This window comes from Enhydra lutris, unplaced genomic scaffold, assembly GCF_002288905.1.
Source record: "Enhydra lutris kenyoni isolate GAN:26980312 unplaced genomic scaffold, ASM228890v2 scaffoldscaffold19, whole genome shotgun sequence".
Lineage (NCBI taxonomy): Eukaryota > Metazoa > Chordata > Mammalia > Carnivora > Mustelidae > Enhydra > Enhydra lutris.
The window spans coordinates 26,552,650-26,573,661 of NW_019154103.1; the positions used below are offsets into that span (position 1 = coordinate 26,552,650).

General features: G+C 34.3%; 1 protein-coding gene across 3 annotated transcripts; it reads right to left on the reverse strand.

Moving 5' to 3' along the window:
* Nucleotides 1–2,678: 2,678 nt before the first annotated feature.
* On the reverse strand, nt 2,679–17,256 carry LOC111148306 (nudix hydrolase 12). 3 transcript variants are annotated; one of them, XM_022504799.1, is made up of 7 exons: nt 17,179–17,256; nt 14,151–14,362; nt 13,004–13,593; nt 9,625–9,792; nt 8,027–8,140; nt 5,233–5,432; nt 2,679–4,268 (listed from the first exon to the last, which is right to left on the reverse strand). In XM_022504799.1, exons 2-7 carry the CDS (start codon nt 14,354–14,356, stop codon nt 4,158–4,160), a joined length of 1,389 nt encoding a protein of 462 aa, XP_022360507.1. In that variant the 5' UTR covers nt 14,357–14,362; nt 17,179–17,256; the 3' UTR covers nt 2,679–4,157. The 3 variants fall into 3 exon arrangements, with proteins under 3 accessions (XP_022360507.1, XP_022360506.1, XP_022360508.1); XM_022504798.1 differs by having other exon boundaries at nt 14,151–14,358; nt 17,179–17,221; XM_022504800.1 differs by lacking the exons at nt 8,027–8,140; nt 17,179–17,256 and having other exon boundaries at nt 14,151–14,551.
* Nucleotides 17,257–21,012: the final 3,756 nt, after the last annotated feature.

Sequence of the window (21,012 nt, forward strand, 5' to 3'; positions counted from 1 at the left end):
ATGTTCTTAATCCATAAGGGGGTGAGACAGTTGGTCTGGTAGAGTTTCCATGAGCCTAAGACTGGAAAGCCTGGATATATTTTTTTTGCTCCTTATGCTGTATTTTGTCTGTCTCTTATAGACTTCTAGTTAGAAAGAAAAAAAGTTTCCATTAGCAGAAAGTCTTCTTTTTAAACTTAAAATCGGTTTTAAAACTTTACAGCTGCCCTGACTATTCTGTACAGCATCATTACAATGGGAATTGTGAAAAGAAATACCCATTGTCCAATGCTGGACAATGTGTTGTATGCGTAGCAATAAGAGAAACATAGTATTGAAAGAATAGAGAAAAGTTGAAAGTGCTATTTCCACCAGTAAGTACAATTATATGTAGATATCCTTCAGTAAAAACAGGATGAGGAATTTGCCTGTTAGCCCAATTAACATAACCAAATGTTCTTTTTATAGTTGAAAAAATGTTTCCCAAACAATAAAAGAACTCAGGCTTCTGATTACCCATTTTTCCTATGCCATCTTTATTACTTGAATAACTTTCCCTTTGACAATTCTACTTTGGGCAAATAAAATGAACCATTTGAAAATCTATTGTAGATGATAATAAACTGTGCTTGCTCTTACAGAAGCTGTTCTGAATTCTACCTGAGTGTCCTGGGAAGAAAAAGGACAAGGCATAGTGTAGGGGGAAAAATCATTTTCAGCATTGAGTTTATTTTCACAAAGAAACTCCTTTCCATTTCTCTTCTGACTGGTAAGGCTTTTTGAAGATGCAGGCTCTGGTGACATTATCCTTCTTTCCTTGAAACATACCCTCTGTGTATTACATCTGCCTCTATGTCAAAGCTCCCTAGGATGTGAACCCCTGACTGAGCACCCTCCACCAGCACTGAAGTCAAACTCTCTTGCCCTCTTTTTCAACCCATTTGCTGCAAGAACTTCTGGTTTGCCTCAAGACCTAGCTCTTTTACATGTATAGACAGATACTTATGATTTTGCACTTTTGGATTACTTTGTCCTAGATATTTTTCTACTAGAAAAAACTGTGCCTTTTGCCACAACACATACATAAATTTCAACAGCCATTACTCCTCCCTTGCTTGAATACACACACACACACGCATATATATGTATATATGTTTGTACATACATACACATATATATGCGTCTATATATATGTATGTATATATTCAGAACCTAATAGTTGGTTCTCATCTTTAATAAAATTTGTGTTGTGTTAATCAATAATTAATGGATTTGTTTTACAGAACATTTTCACCTATTATTTTGCTATATACACATTAGCAACACAGTTCTAGAACCAGCTGTCTACTTTTATATGAGATTTAATTGGGTTTATTTGGCTTATTAACAAACATACTCTCTCCTTCCACCTCATGGTCTCACCCTTTGTTGTTCCATTCTTTTGTCTTCATCCAAATCTCTAACCTGATCTCTGAAAGAGTTACTTAGTAATTTTTCCAACTAAATATGTGTGCTTCTAATTCTTTTAGCCCTTCCATGAACAGTAAACAGTGGAAAATTCAAAATGCAAAGATTGGTAATTTGAGACAATTAATAAAAATAGACATTAGTCATATAACTTCAAATCTGATGATGAAAAATTATTGACTGTGTATACAAATGTCTACATGTAAGTCTGTATGTGTGTATATATACACATATGACTTAAAGATTTAATTTTTCTAGATAGGACCACTTTTAAAAGGGCTTTTATACTTTTTGTTTACACATCATTAAACAAGGGAGGATGACTAAAATTTGGCTTTTTTCATTTTTCAGAAGACATTTATCAAAACATATTAAAAAATACATAACACACAAAACAGAATAAATGGATAAATATTTTAATATATTGTTACCTTCATTTCCATTAGAATACATTCATGGCACTTGAACCTCTAAAATTTCTTTGCTATTCCTTTTACTTACATGCAGTTATTTACCTCAGAGGTTAGCAATGTTAAGAATGATTATTAATAACAATAATTTACTTACTGATTTTCCCTGAGTATAGGATTAAATAACCAAAACTAAAATTTATAACTACATTTTGTTGATATTTTATATTTTACTTTGCTACCTGTACACGGAAACCTGGAACTTTATGATGTAATCTTAGAATCTCTAAGTAAATTTGGAGTAAAACTGAACCTTAAGTTATCCCACTTCATTAGAATCAAGGCACATAGGGCGCCTGGGTGGCTCAGTGGGTTAAGCCGCTGCCTTTGGCTCAGGTCATGATCTCAGGTTCCTGGGATCAAGTCCCGCATCGGGCTCTCTGCTCAGCAGGGAGCCTGCTTCCCTCCCTCTCTCTGCCTGCCTCTCTGTCTACTTGTGATCTCTCTCTGTCAAATAAATAAATAAAATCTTAAAAAAAAAAAAAAAAGAATCAAGGCACATAGTTTTCTATGTAGTTCAAATTTTATTATGTATCTTAATGTCCAATGTAAGTCAATTTTGTCCAAAGTCCTGATCCCAATAAACTTTCATCTGTTACTAAGAAAATCATTGTTCATTAGTAAAGTTCTTAATCTAAGAAAATTATACTTATTTTAATTTTAATTAACTTAATTAATTTAATTTTAATTAAATTTAATTAATTTTAATTAATAATTAAAATCTAAAATTTTAATTAACAATATTGGTAAATTTTTTCTTTTTATTCCTTATTTATTACTAATTTCATCTTATCATTCCTTCTTGTCATTTAATTTCTTAACTTTACCCATAATTTAAATAGTAGTTTCTACTTCCTATTAGAGGAAGAGTCTTGCACTAGGCTATATAGGACAGATTGTTAAAATTAAGCTATTTAACTATAATTACAATTAATTGTATGAACAATGGTAAGTTGTAATTGTGTAACTTTCATCGATTAATTAATTGATTCAACTTTAATGAGTTAAATTAATTAAATTCACCTTTCAGGATTTCTTTTTCTTTATCTATAAAAGGTCACTGATCTACATATATTATCCTTATGGTCTCTTCCAGTTCTAACATAAAATATTAAAGAGCCAAATTATGTAAACTTATACATTTATAGACTAGCTTTTAAAACAATTTCAAAATAGCCTTATAAAATATGACAGTTCTATGTTGTGAAATTGCGAATTACTACAATTTACTTTTCTCTGAATCTTGCTGATTCAGTTCTAAGATATACTTATTTTATAAAGGCTTCTTAGAATGTGTTGAAATAAGGCCAAAATCAAAATGTTGCATTTGAGTTTAGTAAATACAATTAGTAATGATTACATAATTTTTGCTAATACAGATAAATCCCTTATCACAAAATGACATAAAGCCAGTGTTTTTATTGAATATGTAAACCTATCTGGGAAATATTAAACATCTGATCTTTGAGAATTCTTTAAATAAACTTGATTTCAGTGAGAAAGCAGAGAATTTTGATTTGTCTTAAAAACAACTTTGAGTGTAACAGATAACTATACATATTAATTGATTTTAGGTTTAAGGGGGAGGTCCCATACATAATGGTATGCTCTCACTTAAACTCTCCTTTCACGAAGGCATGGTATTCTGATCACTAGCAGAGTTGTTAAAGTAGAAAATTCTAACACTGATCAAAACAGACACATGGTAGCACTATAACAGCACCACTGCTAGAACAGTGAAACCAGGAAAAAAAGTGGAATACAATGGGAAGTGAACAAAAATCAGCTACTGACGGCTGAAAGAACCTTTATGGTAATACAATGACTGGAAATGAAGCTTAAAATTCATTAAAATTATTTCTCAAGAATAGAACTTTAGTGAGCAGTCTAATGCTTTAAAGAGGCACTGGAATTTAGGTTTGTTTACATTTTAGAGTATCCATCTTTATAACATGATTTTTCGTAATAGAAATATGGTTTTGCTCCACAAAACCGTATTTTGGTTGTGGAGCACAACCAAAAAAATATTTGGAGAGGCTGACCTGGATTTAACAAAATCTGAGGCAGTGTTGTAACTTACAAAAACACAGATTCTATGGTTAAGATGGAAAGTACGTGTTGAAAATATTTCGGAAATCCAATACTGTGTTGTGACATTCCAAAGAGCACTAAATATTTCTAATCTCACTTGAGGAATAAGTTATTAGAAATCAATTAATACTCAAAATCTAGTTATTTGATTTAGAGATTGGGGTTCATTCCAATCCAGTGTTTGATTAACTGATGGGCGATAGCTCGGCTTGGAGGCACAAAGAATGCCTGCTGCTTCCCTTTGGTCAGAACATCCACAACCTAAAATACACCATAATAAAATGTATTAGGATTTCAAGACTGTCATACTTAAGTACTAATTCTATGCTTATGCAATTTAACTAAAATGTGATTATTTTACAGTGAATAACAACAGTACAAAGTGACAACATCCATGTTCAACATGCAAAATTTAGTACAGTACTTTTAGTTGATTCAATGAGTTAATGAATCAATTTGCAAAAATATTCCAGAAGAGCATATTCCCTTATGAAAATAAGGACATGAAAAAGAAAAGTACATGCTTCACACATTTTCAAAGTGAAATCAACTTTCCAACAGGTTCCCTTTTATAAAATTCCAAAAAACATTTAATTTGTCCTTTGTGAAGTTGAACATAAAATAAATTTTGTTTAGGCAAAGCAGAAATGATTTCACTCTTCATTACTAACAGTGCATCCATTTGTTTTCTCTACAAATACTTTGGGTTAAGCAAAACACAGACAAGTAATTTATCTTTCATTATACTATTGAAGGAAGATGTTTTAAAAAGTTTTTGTGAATATATCTTTGGTATATAGTTTTGTTATTTGTGTCCTTAAGCACATTTTAAAAAGAACAAGAACTTTTCAAAAATTTTAAGCATTTTTACTGATATTTTTTGAGAACTACTTGTTTTAATGCTGTAAACTAAAATACAAAATATCTCAGAATAATCTTCCTGTTTCTCATATTTCTCATAATGTTTACCTATTTTAAGACCATTGAAAAGCATCATTAATCTGAAGGAATGGCACTTGAAATTAGAAAATGGCACAGAATCATTAACTAAAAGAACCTCACAGAATGAGTTGATATAGGACACATCAATTACATTATAATCCATGCATGATGGGTGGGCCATACCATTCATTCAACTTGGTGAAAACATGTATCCTTGCTGCATGCCCAAACTGATACAGTCAGAAAACAATCAATAGAAGGAGGAAATTAAATTGAACTTTACCTGTTCTCTTGTGAACCAGCGGGCATCCTCTATTTCATTCTTGTCAACTTTAATTTCTGTAGACACTGCTACAGCTAAGCAACCAATCATTAAGGAGGAGGGCATTGGCCATGGCTGACAAGAGACATACTGAACATGGCCAACTTTGACTCCACTTTCCTCTTCTACTTCTCTCCGAACAGCATCTTCTATTGTTTCTCCTAATCAAATGGGGCAAAAGAACAAGTAGCTGATGAACATGCCTTGGACATTTCTGTGCTCCGAATGGTTCAAACATTTAGAAATCACTTTGGACAGAAACCCAATTCAAAGCATGAGAAAGCAGAAGCCTAAAACTAGACTGGAATTTAAAAAAAATTATTTCTTAAAAGTATATGACCACATACATAATCAAATGCCCCAAAATTTTTCTTGAAGGTCCAGATTTTTTGGTTACAGTGTAAAAATGGTAACATCTACAACTATCCAGCACCTGCTATTAGCTGAACACTATGCAAATATTTTATATATTATCTCATTTACATATTATCACTAAATAGTTACAAATTATCATTCTAAGATTTTTATAAATGGCTTTTTCCTTACTAAAATTTTGAAATTGTTTTATGTTGTTAAAAAATTACTGCAGATAACTTTCTTGAAAAGAGTTGAAAATTACATTAACACTAAAAGTTTAAAAACCATATAAGAAACAGTATTTTTTCTTTCTAAATGATTTTTTTTCTTCTAGATGACTATTGACTCAGTTATGATAAAATAATGCCTAGAAATGTACTTTCTAAAAAATATTTTTATTTTTATTTATAGATATATAAATATATATATTTTTATTTTTATGACATATATAATATACAAATATATATAATATATATAAACATATAAATATCATGTAAGTCATATAAATATGATATTTATATATTTATATGACACAGAGAGAAAGATCACAAGTAGGTGGAGAGGCAGGCAGAGAGAGAGGGGGAAGCAGGCTCCCTGCCAAGCAGAGAGCCCGATGTGGGGCTCGAGCCCAGGACCCTGAGACCATGACCTGAGCCGAAGGCAGAGGCTTAACCCTCTGAGTGACCCAGGTGCCCCAAAATGTGCTTTTTAATTCTGATTTGTTAGAATTGAGAAATAGAATAAAGAGAATTGTTTCTAAATTTATCTGAAAGTTTAGAAATATTTTGCTATTTAAATGTAACTTTTTATTTCAAATAGATGCTATATTTCCATGTTAAAATCAACTCATGTTCACCAAAAAAATATTGTGGAAAGGTAAGTCATAGACTAGCGTTAAGATATCTGCTAGACCATAGCTAGAGAATACATACTACAAAACACCTGAAATGAGAAAAGAAGGATAAACAACCAAAAAAAAATTAGGCAAAGAATATAAACATGTAAAATTCAGAGAAAATGAAAATCAGATGCCTAAAACACATTTGACAAAGATGCCCCATCAGCAGGGAAATGAAAACTACAATGAGACTATTTCATACCTATCAGATTAGGACATTATAAAGTATGAAAATCCTAATTTGGTGATGATGTGGAATAATAGAACATTTCATGTGCTTTTAGACTATAAATTGGTAGGAACACTTCAAAGAGCAACTTGGCAATGTCTATGAAAGGTTAGGATGCTCATATCCTATGAGCCAACAATTCTACTCTCAAGTATATACCATTGATAACTCTTGCAAATGTGCACAAGGAGCAGTATAAGGATACTCTTTGCAGTGTTGTTTGCGATAGCAAAAACAGATATAAACTAACTGTCCGACAGCAGATGGGTGAATTGAAGAGTATTTATAAATAAAATGGTACACAGCAGTTAAAAAAAAAAAAAGGGCCTAGATTTATTAGAGACAGCATAGTGATTAAGAGCATGGACTCTGCCAAATTGCTCAGGTTTGTATTCCTGCCCTATCACTGATTAGCTGTTTGATCTTGGGCAAGTGATTCAGCCCCTGTTCCACAGCGCCCTATCTGTAAAACGGCTGTAATAAGTACCTACTTTATAAGGCTGTATGAGGATCATATGATTCAATATCTGGGAAGCCTTCAAAAGAGAGTGTGCACAAATTATGTTTACTACTATTATTATCAGTGCAGATTAATACTGGAAGTTAAGATTAAACATATATATCAATTCGCATTTATTCCACAAATATATATTGAGCTCCTACTACATATAAGGCAGTGCTCTAAGGGTGTGGGCTATAATGATGAATGAAATAAAATCCCAGCCCTTACGGAACTTACATTCTGGTATGAGAAGATAAGAAAAAAGAGTAGATAGATAAATAGATACATCATACATACATCATATAATAAACACAGAGATACAATCTCACATACATAAATACAATCATACATACATAAATACATACACACATACACACCATGTCAGGTGGTAATGAGCGCTATAGGGAAAAGTCAGGCAGGATGACAGAATTGTGAATGCAGAGTACGATGCTAACTAATGTATTTGGGGCTATTTGGGAAGGCCTCTTTGATAAGGTGACATAGTTGGGTCTAGTAAAGAAGGGAGTGAGGTATAAGTCATGCAGATACTTTGGTAATAGCAATAATATGAAAGATGAAATGTTGAATTCTTAAAACGGACAAAATTATTCTAGTAAAAACAAATATTACAGCACTCAAAATACACAGAAAATATTTAAAAATACCCAATTTCATAGCATGATAATTTGTCAAATGCCCCCTAAAATTTTTATTTGGAAATTTTAAGTTAAAGGAAGATTATTATTAAAATTATTAAGTAAAGGCTTACCAGGTTCAATAAATCCAGCAAGGCAAGTAAACATTCCTGGGGGAAATCTTTTCTGCCTGCCTAAAAGACATTTGGTCCCATCTGGATGAATAACTTGCATGATTACTACTGGATCTGTTTTTAAAAAAAATCAGATGAGTGAATGATAGGAAAAATAATTTAGACTCATTGTGTAAAGTCATTGTCAAATAGTATAATAAAAAGGTATAGCCCTTATAAGAACAAGACTCTTTTCTAATTATGAGATTGTTTCTTTCTGCCTCATGACAGAATATTTCAGGGAAACTGCAAAGAATATTATACGTAAAGAAAGATCAATTTTGTCTTCTTCTTAATAGCAACATGTGTTATATACTTACTGTATGCTAGGCATATATTTTAATTATAAAAATGTTAGAGTAGGCACTTTTTTAAAAGAATTTATTTATTTATTTGAAAGATAGAGAGAGAGAGAGCACAAGGAGGGGGAGCAGCAGGCAGAGGGAGAAACAGGTTTCCTAAGCCCTAGGCAGGACTCAATCCCAGGACTGCAGGATCATAACTGAGCTGAAGGCAGACGCGTAATGAGTGGGCTACCCAGACATTCCAAGAGTAGGTATTATATGGCATGAAGAAAATACAAATTTTACCATAGTAATGGGAATTTTCCTCTCCCTTCCATCCCAATCTTGAACAAATGTTTTTAAAAGCTAAAGTGGTTCTATGACTAAGTTTAAGCCATTAAAAATATAAAATTTAACTTAGAGTTTATTTCCCAGAAGTCATTAATGCAATGAATTCTCCTTGCTAGATCATGACTGAAAACAGGAATCAAACGTAAAAGGCTCCTGAGCAGTGAAACCAGGTGTCACAAAGTCATGCATTTTACTCTCAGGAGACTTCCTCAGTTATTGATCAGTTTATTATTATTTTTTTAAAGTTTTAAAGGACGAGGTTCTCAGATTTCCAAACCTATAGAAGGCTCCAAAGCAGCAATTAGGAGAGAAGGTATAGGTAGGCAACACCAGTGATGAAAAGCTAGCTCCAGGCTGTACTGCTTTGGTGATGTCCTGAACAGGCACTGAATTGTTGTTTTCTATTTTTATTTATTTTATTTTATTCTTTTTGGTCTCTGCACTAAGCAGATCCAGACTGGTAGACTTTTGAAATCATGTATTTTAATACATCAAATTCATTTTGATTAACTCAGAGTTAAGAAATGGCTAATTAGGGATGCCTGGGTGGCTCAGTAAGGTTAAGTTTTCGCCTTTGGCTCAGGTCATGATCCTAGGGTCCTGGGATCAAGCCCTGCATCAGGCTCCTTCCTCAGCGGGGAGCTTGCTTCTCCCTATGTTTTGCCACTCTCCCTGCTTGTGCTCTCTCTCTGACAAATAAACATATAAAATCTTAAAAGAAAAAAAGGCTAATTATGTAAAATGTCCCTTACTTAAAAGCCATGAAACTATTTAATACTTTAATACTTATAGTCTCAAGTTATATTAAATGTGGTTTTAATAAAAAGGTGAACCCCTCAACAACTCAAAATCTTGTCTTCCCAGAATGTCTTATTCCCTAAGATTCCAGATGTCTGAAATTTCACTGTAAAAGAAAAGACTTACCAACTCTTGGATATGATGTATTGTGAACACCATGGAGGCTAGGGCAGTCTTCTTTTAAGCAGACTCTTTTGTAGCCACCTTCTTCAATTTTAGTTGCACTTCCACAGGTTGGGCAGAACTTATATCGACTGTGCCAGGCAAGAACAGATCTTGCTTGGGCTACAACCCCTTTAAGAGAAGCATAAAAAAGTTTTATTTCTGTGATAAACTGTAAACAAATTAATATCAAAGTAAAATGTTCATAAGTCAAGGCATACACTATATTTTCTGAATAGCTAAGTGATCAAGAATTTTCATATTTTTATTTTTATGATGTATGTTTCTTTTGAAGTAAAATATTTAATCCAATAGATGACAGATGAAAATCTGATTTAACTTTAATTTGAACTAATAAGATATAACTCTCATATAAGATAGATGTTAGCATACCTATCTTATATACTATATTAGGTCAAGCTTTTACAATTGGTGATTTTTAAATTTTAGATACACAAGATTCTAGTGTATTCTAGTGATCTTACAAATATTGATTTTATAATAGTGATTCTTATAAAAATACACTATGTAGACACTTCCTAATTTAGACTTGGACTATAAAGAACATATTAATAGGAAACTACCGGAGTTCTCCTTTCCTGGGTCGCTAAACTAGTACTGGTCCATGTCACCATGAAACACATCCTGTTTACAACTGGAAATTGCACAGAATATTAAAAAAGAAATACTTCATTTATAACATTCATGGTTAACTTTGTTCATGAAAAAAATGCCTACTAGAATAAATCTTATATATACATATATAAAAATATATATACTTTGGCTATAGCCTTTACCCTGGTACTTCAAAAAAGAATATGGCCTGATCAGAAATGTTATAATTGAAACAATAAAAGTAGAAATGTTACATTTGCATTTGCCCGACACTTGCTCTCACTAAAACACATTATTTGGGTTAAGGATTTTTGAAAAAAAAAGCAAAATGACCATAAACAACAATAACAATGTTTTAAACTGGGAAAAACAAAATAAACCATGCATAAAAACAAATTAATAATGAAATTCAATGAACTGTAGGCAACAGTAAATATTTCCTTACTATGTCACCTTGTAATATGTAATTTGTGCTACTTACATTATTTCAATATTGTTTCAGTAAGAAATGTTAATATTTATTTAGTACCAACTATGTATGAAGGATCATAGAAAGATCTTCATATGTATCATTTATTTATTTATGAAGAACAAAACAGTTATATTTCTATTGGCCCATCTGATACAGAGGATAGTGGGGTATGGATGGATAATACGAATGACAAATAATACAAATATATTTTATGTGAAATGAATAAAAATACTTACATAGCTCAACAGGTTATCTCATTTTATTTAATGTTTAGATCAATCCTATGATGTAGGTATTATTATCCTCTTTTTCTAGAGGAGGAAACTGAGGCACAAAGAGGTTAACTGTGGAAGTTTACACAGCAAGTGAATAAAAGGGCCTCCGTTTTCTTGCTAGTAAAAAGAGAGGAAGAGAGAGACCCTTTTGATCTTAAAATTACATAGCTACAAATAAAAGATATTTTCTTTTTTTAAAAATATTTTATTTATTTTTGAGAGAGAATGAGAGCACGAGTGGTGAGGAGGGGCAGAGGGAGAAGCAGATTCCCCACTGAGCAGGGAGCCTGATGCAGGGGCTTGATCCCAGGACTCTGGGATCATGACCTGAGCTGAAGGCAGCCGCTTAATGACTGAGCACCCAAGTGCCCTAAGAAAAGATATTTTCTTTAAAAAGTGCAATGTTTTCTCCATAGATGTGGAGACTAAAACATACCAATACAGACTTTGGGATGAGATAATCTAAGCGGTCTCTGAAAGGACCCACCACACATCTCCTAAGGGAAGGTGGACATTGACAAGTGACCCCTTCCTTACCTCCCACTAACTTTTCAGTCTACCTTTATTTAGCTTATATTCTTTCCACTTCACCGATATACCTCTTGTCAAATTCATCAACAGCTTCCTATTACCAAAATGAAAGATCCTTAAAAAAAAAAAAAAAATATATATATATATATATATATATATATATATTTTTTTTATGGTCTATCTTATAGCATTCAATATATTTGACCACTTCCTCCTTGAAATACTCTGCTCTCTTGATTTCCATGAGCACATTCTCCTGTTTTCCTCGTACCTTATGGCAACACTGTCAATAATACCTTTGATGGCTCCTCTCTTTCTATCTGACCTCAAAATTTAGGGGGATTCAGGTATGATTCTGAGGCTCTCTTTCTTGCTTGTTATCAACTCCCCATCTCAGTTTCCTGAGATCTAAATATCACCTTTATGTTGATGACTCCCACATGGGTATGTCCACTTCACACCTCATCTCTGTGTTCCAGATTCCAATATCCTTCTCTAAAACTGAATATGCCCAAAACTAAAATCTTGATTTATTTACTTCAAGACTGTCCCGCTTCACTTGCTCAACCTGTCACCCTATATTAATCAAGAAATAGTATCACTATACATCAAATTACTAAAGTCTCAAACCTAGCCATCATTCTTGATCTTTTCTTTCATCATTATATACCCCATACCCAATCCATCAGCAAATGCCGATAATTTTCTCTCTAAAATATACCTTGAACATAACCCCCTTTCTTTATCTATACCATTATGACCTTAATTCAGGCTGTGGTCCAGGGTACCATCATCTCTCTCACTTGTAATAGCCTCTACTGACTGATCAAGCCTGATCAGTTTTACCTCCAGAACATCTCAAACTCTCTCTTTCGCTCCATCAAACCAATCCACTGCAACCTCTTACTTAAACTACTATAATCGCCAATCCCCTCTTAACAAGACTTCTGACTTCACACTTAATTACCTACAAATCATGATCTACAAAGCAGGCAGAGTGAGGGTTTTTGTTTTTGTTTTTTTAAACCATAGGTCAGGTTACAACATTTAAATGGAATTTGGAATAAAACCATGGCATATAAGGCCCCACATAAACTAGCATACCCAGCAACAGAAAACAAAATAATCAAAGTCTTTGCCATCATGCTTAGTGTATAGCAAGTGCTCAATAATTATTCACTGAAGAATCAAATAACACTAGTATGCATTAGGATTAATTTTTGGGAAAATAATTTTGGCTGATTAAAACTGCTGTAACTGCTTAGGAGAGTAGTTCCCTAGAATGAGAAATTTAGGAAAGTTCTAATGAAGATAGCCTAATTTCATTGCTTACTGAAAAAAGCACGCCTCCTAGAAAATGAAGATATGTATAACTCCAACCCAGTTCCAAAACCCAGATTATTACCAACAAGTAATTATTACCAATAGGTAAACCATATACACTTCTTACCAGCTTCTTTTTCTTTCAATTGCAGAAGAGCTGGCATCGGAGGATGAAGAAAATAACAATTTTCATGTCTTTGCTTAAATTCTTCAGCAGCAACAGGATCTATACCTAGAGCAAACCAGGCAACCAACCCATCTTCTTCTTCTCTTGGGACTTCTCCATCATAATTAAATGATTCTTTTTTCATTTCAAGTTCTACTCCAAGAAAAATCAAGGTGATCTTTTCACGCTGACCCAAATAATTTTTTATATCTGTGTAGTTCAGCGGACAAAGCCTGACTTCTGGCTGTTGGAAACTTTCTTTATTGCCACCTAGAGTAACCAAGGGATTTAAGTCTGAGAAAAGGATATAAACTGTGGCTGGATGGCTTTCTTTAGCTAGTAGCCAGTCAGAATTATTTCTTTTTTCACTTTTTCGGTCTAATAGTGTTCTGCTAAAATAATTTTCACAATCTTCCACTTCATTAGTTAGGAACCAAGGCTTCATCCCACCTTTAGCATTAGCTAGTAAATTAGCTATATGCTTATAACCCCAAAATTTAGCAATATCCAGTGCAGTCTGCCTTGATTTATTGACAATGGATCTGTCACACCTACAGATGGAAAGAAAAATAAAATAGGAAATAAACATTTTCTTTAATATTTATTACAATAAAATGTTTCCAGATGCACATGATAGCCCCACTAATGATTATTATGTAGATTTTTTTTCCTCTTAGGACATAATTTACTAATGGGAAGGTTAAAAGAAATAATAAATGATGAAAAGTTAGAGATAATAGATATTTAGTATTTCTGGGGAATTATAAAATAAAAACAGTAAGTTTTATATGTTATAAGAAGAAATTAAAATTTTATGAGGGGTTCTTCATAGTCATAGTGGGTAGATCTACATTTTCTGTTAGGGAGTAGAGGATTAGACTAACTCATAAATTTGATTAGATATTAAGTATGAAGGATTTCTCTCTCAACAAATGAAGTTAAAAGCTTTTAGTTAGATACTATGCTGTGTTTTTATATAATAAAACTGGTCAGTAAATTATTTACAAGCCCAATGGTATAAATATGGCTACAAGAAAAATATAAAAGGACGTATGTAACCCAGAAATTAAACCAGAGCCCTTCAGGTAGTAGTCCCTAAAATGTTTACCCTTTCTCAAGTAGAAATTGGACAACATCTGGGTGCCCATTTCTTGCAGCATACATTAAAGCAGTCCAGCCATTTTCAGACGTTTCATTGAGAAGAGATGGAGAATGACTGAGGATTACTGTTAACATGGCAATATCTCCTTCTGCTGCTGAATAGTGAAACTGGGAAATTATTTCTTCCTTTGGGCTTCTTTTTATAGAAGACATTTCTTCCTTAAAAAGAGGAAAATAGAAAAAAAATACTCATTTTCAATTGCTATTTGTTCAATGGTGGAACATTATCTACATACAGATGTAATTAGGACAGTTATGGTTTTTAAAGTTACATACTCTTCAAAAGGTAATTAGTACTCAATTGTCATCACAGCATACATTTCAAAATTGTCTTAAATATAATTTTAATTTAATTTTATTTTTATTTTTTTTTAAAGATTTTATTTATTTATTTGACAGAGAGAGATTGCAGGTAGGCAGAGAGAGAGAGGAGGAAGCAGGCTCCCTGCTGAGCAGAGAGGCCAATGCGGGGCTCGATCCCAGGACCCTGGGACCATGACCTGAGCCGAAGGCAGAGGCCTTAACCCGCTGAGCCACCCAGGTGCCCCAAATATAATTTTAATTTTAAATATAATTCATCATGGGATGTATAACAATGTATAAAGAACTTTGGTAATAAAGATAAGGGGGAATATCCTTGAGAAGGGAGTGTCAGGTAACAAACATAAAGAGGAGGACTCTGAAGTATTCTGGAGGGATTTCAATATGGATCCAGAGGAATGAGGGGAGTTAAAGCAGAAGTCGAGTCAGAGGTTTTTTAGCAGATGATGACTAGTATTCTCCTAGATTCTATAATACCAGAAACAGGTGCCTTCCCTTAGGAAAATTATCTTACAGCTGATTATTCAAAACTTGTGTTAAGTTTCACATGAAAACAATTTATTGCTTTCCCGTGCACAACTAATTCTACAATCCATCTGGGATTGATCTTTGTTCATAGTGTGAAGTAGGGGCTAGATACGTTTTTATCCCAGTGGATAATCCATATGACTTGGCACCACTCTTGAAATTACCATTTGTCCCATTGCACTGCAGTTATCATCTTTGTCATAAATCAGATAACAATATATTTTGGATCAATTATTGAACCCTGTTCATTTGGTCATTTTGTCAAAATTTGAATCAAAGCTTTTTAAACCATTAACTTTGCATTGTTATTCGCTGTTTCAGTAAGAAAAAATATAGAAAATATGTTTCATACCTCTTAATAAATTTCATCTCAATGTGGATTGAAAGTGGTAGGGCACAAACTGAGCTATTCTTTGTGGAAATGGTTCAAACTTAAGTTCTCTATGAGAACAAAATATTTTTTGTAAGGTATGAATTTTTGTTTAGTGAAATGCTAATTAAGAATCGATTTGGATTCTAACTTCTTTCTATCATTCTAAGCAATAAGATATTCAGGCTAAAAAGAAAAGGTTATAGTCCATACATTTTGAGTGCTGTTGTCTCTAGCGTTCCCACACTGCAATTTGGTTGATCAGTTTTATAGTCGAGGGAGTATGAACAAAATTTAAGGAAAAATGGGCTGAAAAGATTATTTACTTTTCCTGTTTTTATCTTCCTGCTACTTATAAAAAGGTAAAATTTAACTACACAAAGGGGAGGTGGGGGGCAGGTGAAATAGGTGATGGGGATTAGAGTATACTCAGGATGAGCACGCAACAGCCTATAAAATTGCTGAATCACAATATTGTACACCTGAAACTAATTTTAACTCAACTATTCTGGGATTAAAATAAAAGGCTTAAAAAACTACTCACAGGAATGGTGAAAATGTGTTTATAATTTAAATTAGTGGAGTGGCTTTTATATGAGAAAACTATTTCTTTACTGTAGAATTTACTTCGCTGTTCTGTTCATACTGAGATTTCTAAATGCTTTACAAATATTATCAGTAACAAAAGCTACAACTTTTCAGTTCAGGACTTCATTTGGAATCATTGCTGTGTACTGACTCATGTATAGTGTCCCTTTCAAGTTGCCTTTCCCCTAAATTGATTTCCCAAAAAACACCACACAGGTTCTTCAGTTAGGTTTACTTTAAGCATTTTTTTACTGTCTCATGTTCTGAGGTCATAGTCATTTCTACACCCTCCCCACAGGACACTCCACAGGGCAGACTGCAAAACTGTCCTCCAAAAATAAAGTACCATTCACTACCTCCAGTGCACTTCTTATGACTACAATATTCTCAGGAGAAAGGCAGTGAAAAATGTATACTTTCTCCCTTAGCTTTTTTTTTTTTTTTTTTTGGTGGCAGCATAGCCATCTAGAAACAACCATTTCTCATTCCAGAGAATCACACAGAATCTGCAATCCAGCTGCTGGATTTTTTTCATTTCTCATTGACAGGTTTTCCGCAAGGTAAGAATCTGAAGGCAGGATGAGGTGATTCACTTAGCCAAATGCCGTCCTTGCTTTCCAAAAAGAACATGGACCGTTCTGAGAGGCCGTTTAACCAAACCACACCCACTTTTACCGATAAATACCGAGGGCCCACGACTCGCTCAAGGTCACATGGTTAAAGAGGGCAGAGTTCAAGTACAGATCCGTCAGTGAAGTCAATGACGATTTAAGGAATTCCACGGCCTTCAGCATTCAAGGTGGTCAAGCGCCACCTACACAAGGTCTCTGCCAACATTTAAACGCCTTGAGATAGTTTACTTTCTTGTCACTCCTGTGAGACTCCTTTTAAACGGGAATATACAGTGGAAGCAGCACTTCGTTTTCCCCACCTCAGAGACTGGGCTGCAAAGGCCACAGCAGCCTACTGGCGGCATGCCCTGCCCTCTCTGTGAAGCCGGGATACCAGCCCATAGCTCCCGCGCCTGCACCCTCACCGCATCCCGAGGCTGCGCCAAACAACCCAGCATGGCCAGGCCAACAGCGCTGAGATCAAAAAGTACTGAGAATTGGTCACCCACCCCAAGGAGGGCACCGGGGCCGACTAACTACTCATTGCTGCTACTAACCCAAAGGTGACCAGAGTAGAGGAATGCAGGATAGAGCCGCAACACCGGGAAAACCCCACTCTCACTCCTCCCGGCGCCGGATTCAGCCTTCCGGACTTCCGGCGGAGGTTCGCTGTTCTCGAACGGTTTTATGGGTAATGTAGTTTCACGGTCACCAATTGTGCGCGATCCGTGAAGGGGAGGGGCTTGGGGGGGCGAAGGCGCTCGGGAACCTCGGCGGGAGGTCCAGGCTGTGAGGTCCAGCTTCTTGGGGGTGAGTGAAAGACTGGTTTTCTTTCCCGGTCTTGCGGAGACCTATGAAGTGTGGTGCGGCCGACGGAAAGCTCTAGGTCTGTGGAAGAGGTTTTTAAGTTTTCCAGTGTTTCACACCCAGTCCCCTAACCTCCTCTCTTGTATGGTCTGATGCAGTGGCATGCATGTTCAAAGCATTCTTCCACTGGAATATTGGCTGGACCAGCTTACTCCAACGCGTGACCTTAAAACAGTGTGCACCTCTGAACCTAAACTCGTTATGTGCAAAATGGTACCATGTATTGTTGCCTACTTCATTTAATCGTCCTTTAAAAAGTATATATTATGTGCCCACAACACCTCCTTGGGTTATGCGGTTAAAAGAGGATAATGCGTTTAAAGCTCTTACGAAGTTTAGAATTTAGAGTTAGTACTCACAACGCAATTATCATTCATGTTGTTATTTCACTTACTGTGTTTTCAAATTCCAAAACCTAAAGTTACGTGAGTCCGAGCTTGCAGAACTAGCTGTTGGTAGTCTCCTAGACCAGGGCTTTTTTTCTTTACAAACTGCAACCTTGGCAATCATTAAGTTGAATTGGCTAAGGCTGACCATTGCTTCCTGAATGAATTTGAGACATTGGAAGCTTTTTCTTCTCACAGTGAAGTTATGTATACTCCTTGGCATTGTGCTTTCATTACTGCTTTTTAAAATTTTTCTATTTATTTTTTATTTTTTTAAGTTTATTTATTTTTTAATAATCTCTACACCCAGTGTAGGGCTTGAACTCATTACCCCAAGATCAAGAGTTGCTCGATTTTCTAACTGAGCCTCCAAGGCACCCCATCATTACTGCTTTTTAAAACTTTGCCCTATGCTTCTTTCTGTGGGTAGTTGTCTTTAGTCTCTAATGATAGCAAGGATCAGACAGGAGATCAGAAGTACAAAGTTTTGGTAACTCTCTTGAAATACCCAAACTTTTGTCTTCAAACATATATTTAATAGATTAGTATAAGGAGCACTCATATATTAATCATCTAGCATAAACAATTACAAATATATAGCCATGGCAGTTTTTTGGATTCTTGTGAAGTAAATACCAGGCACCATATTATTTTATTGATACATATTTAAGGGTAAACTTTTTGGAATTATGAATATATATCTAAAATGTAAAATGGCTCTTAAAAAGAATAAAATTATATTATCGTTAGTACAACTAAAATTTTTATAATAATTCTGTAATATGGAAGACTCATTAAATATCAAATATAATTGTCTCAAATTTTTTAAAATATATTTTACACTTGATTTGCTTAAATCAGTTCTAAACAAAGTTTCCACATTACAGTTGATGTTTTTTGATCTATAGTTTCTTCTATAATATTTTTCTTGTGATTTATTTAAGAATAATGATTATCTGCTTTGTAATGTCCCATATTCTGAATTTTATAAATTGTATTCCTCTGTGTCTTTTTGCCTTATTTCTTATAAACTGGTAGTTATTTTTTTTTTTTGAAAGATTTTATTTATTTATTTGACAGACAGCAATCACAAGTAGGCGGAGAGGCAGGTCGAGAGGAAATGGGGGGGGGGAAGCAGGCTCCCCACTGAGGAGAGAGGCCAATGTGGGGCTTGATCCTAGGACCCTGGGATCATGACCTGAGCTGAAGGCAGAGGCTTTAAGCCACTGAGCCACCCAGGTGCCCCTGAACTGGTAGTTAAATCTACAGGTTATTCAGATTAAAAAACATTTTTTTTCCAATGGGTAGAAAGAATTCATAGGTATTATTTGCTTCCCCTTATTTTACATTAAGAGGCTTCCACTGTCTGGTTGTCTGTGTCATGTTGCAATTGCTTTTTGGGTCTAAATATTGTTAACCTGAATTTTCCCATCACTTTTCAGCTAATAGTTTTAGCAGCCATTAATGATTATTGTCTAGTTCCATTATTTCTTTAGAAGTTGCAAAATGATGAAATTCTAATTTGACCATACTACATTTATTTATTAAGAGAAATTATTTTTTGTAGTAAAGAGCTTTACCTCAGTAAGTACAGTTTACATAGGAAAATTAGGATAAGTGTACAATTTTCCTTTATTTTCTAGTTTTAGGAATAAGTTAGTTCCCTAATATCCTTCAAGTTTTTAAATATTTTTATGAACTCATAGATGTTAAATTTTTGATATATTTCTAGTCATTGAAGATATTATTTAAAACATATTTCTCTCTCTGCCTGCCTCACTGCCTACTTGTGATCTCTGTCTGTAAAATAAACAAATAAAATCTAAAAAAAAAACCCCATATTTCTGTAATATTTATTATTTTGATGTTCAAATTGTTTCTTTGGCCAGTTGGAACCCTAAGTGAGCTCCTTTGTTCTTTTGACCAGGCTACTGTAGTGTTTGACAGCTTCCTTTCTGGAATAACAAAATGTTTTAAAGTCATCTTGTAAATATTCTGCACAGATCTGGAATCCGGACTTTTTTCAAGGAACATTAGAAATGGTATTTAGATACCACAGTTCTTTGTATTTGGGGTGCTCATTGCTAATAGGTTACTGAACGGTTCTCTGCATGTAATCCTCCCCTAGGGAAATTGAACAGATACAGATCCTATCCAATAGAAGTTTACATTCCAAAGACAAGAGTGGTGCCAACATGGACATTAATGCCATAAAATAATGTTTTCATTTTATTAATTTCCTGCTTGGAAACTTAAAGGTTCCCTAATACCTAGAAGAAAAAGTTTAAACTGTTTAGCCAACATTTCTACCTTTCTTAATATGGACCCAACATATATTTTTTGCCATATTTTCCCAAGAATCTCCTATCTAATTATATCCATGATCCAGGCAAACTGGCTTATAACTGACCTAGGATACCTCTTCTGATATCTTACCTCAGACCTTTTGCTCATGCCACTTTTCCTAACTTAAATGCTTTCCCTTTACCAAATCCAATCCATTTCTCAAAGTCCAACTCAAGTCCCTCTCTTATTGGGTCTTCTAGATTATTTCTGTCCACACGATTGTTAGTTTACCATTGGTATCCCCTTGCTCTTGCCACTTCAATGTATGCTGGCTCTTATCCCAATTGCCAGCCACTGTATTCCTTTGTCTGAGGGCTTTTTCTTGTCACCAGGGTCCACTTTGTCTTTCTGCTCTGCAATGCCAGATGATTAATACTGCCTGGAAGTAGCCCTAGCTAAAGGCTGACATGAACGAATATATAAAATAACTGTGTCTTTCACACACTGGCTAGACTGCTATAGACTGTTTGCCAGATATCCCGAGTGGAATTAGTGGTTTTTTTGTTTGTTTGTTTGTTGGTTGGTTTTAATCCACAGTGGATACATGATTAATAATAACCAACCCTTTATGCTTGCCTTTCCTTACCAGGCTCACTTCCTTCTTTCCCTACCATTTTTTTCTCCTATATAAGCAATTACATGTGAATCTTTGTCTCAGGATTTGCTTCTGGGAAAACCTAAATTAAAACAATCTTTTTTTCCTCTTTTTAGTTCAGAACCTCTGTTGTATGGTAGTTAGCCTCCACTGGAAAGTTTGGGAGAATCATTAACTATTATTATATAAATAGATCC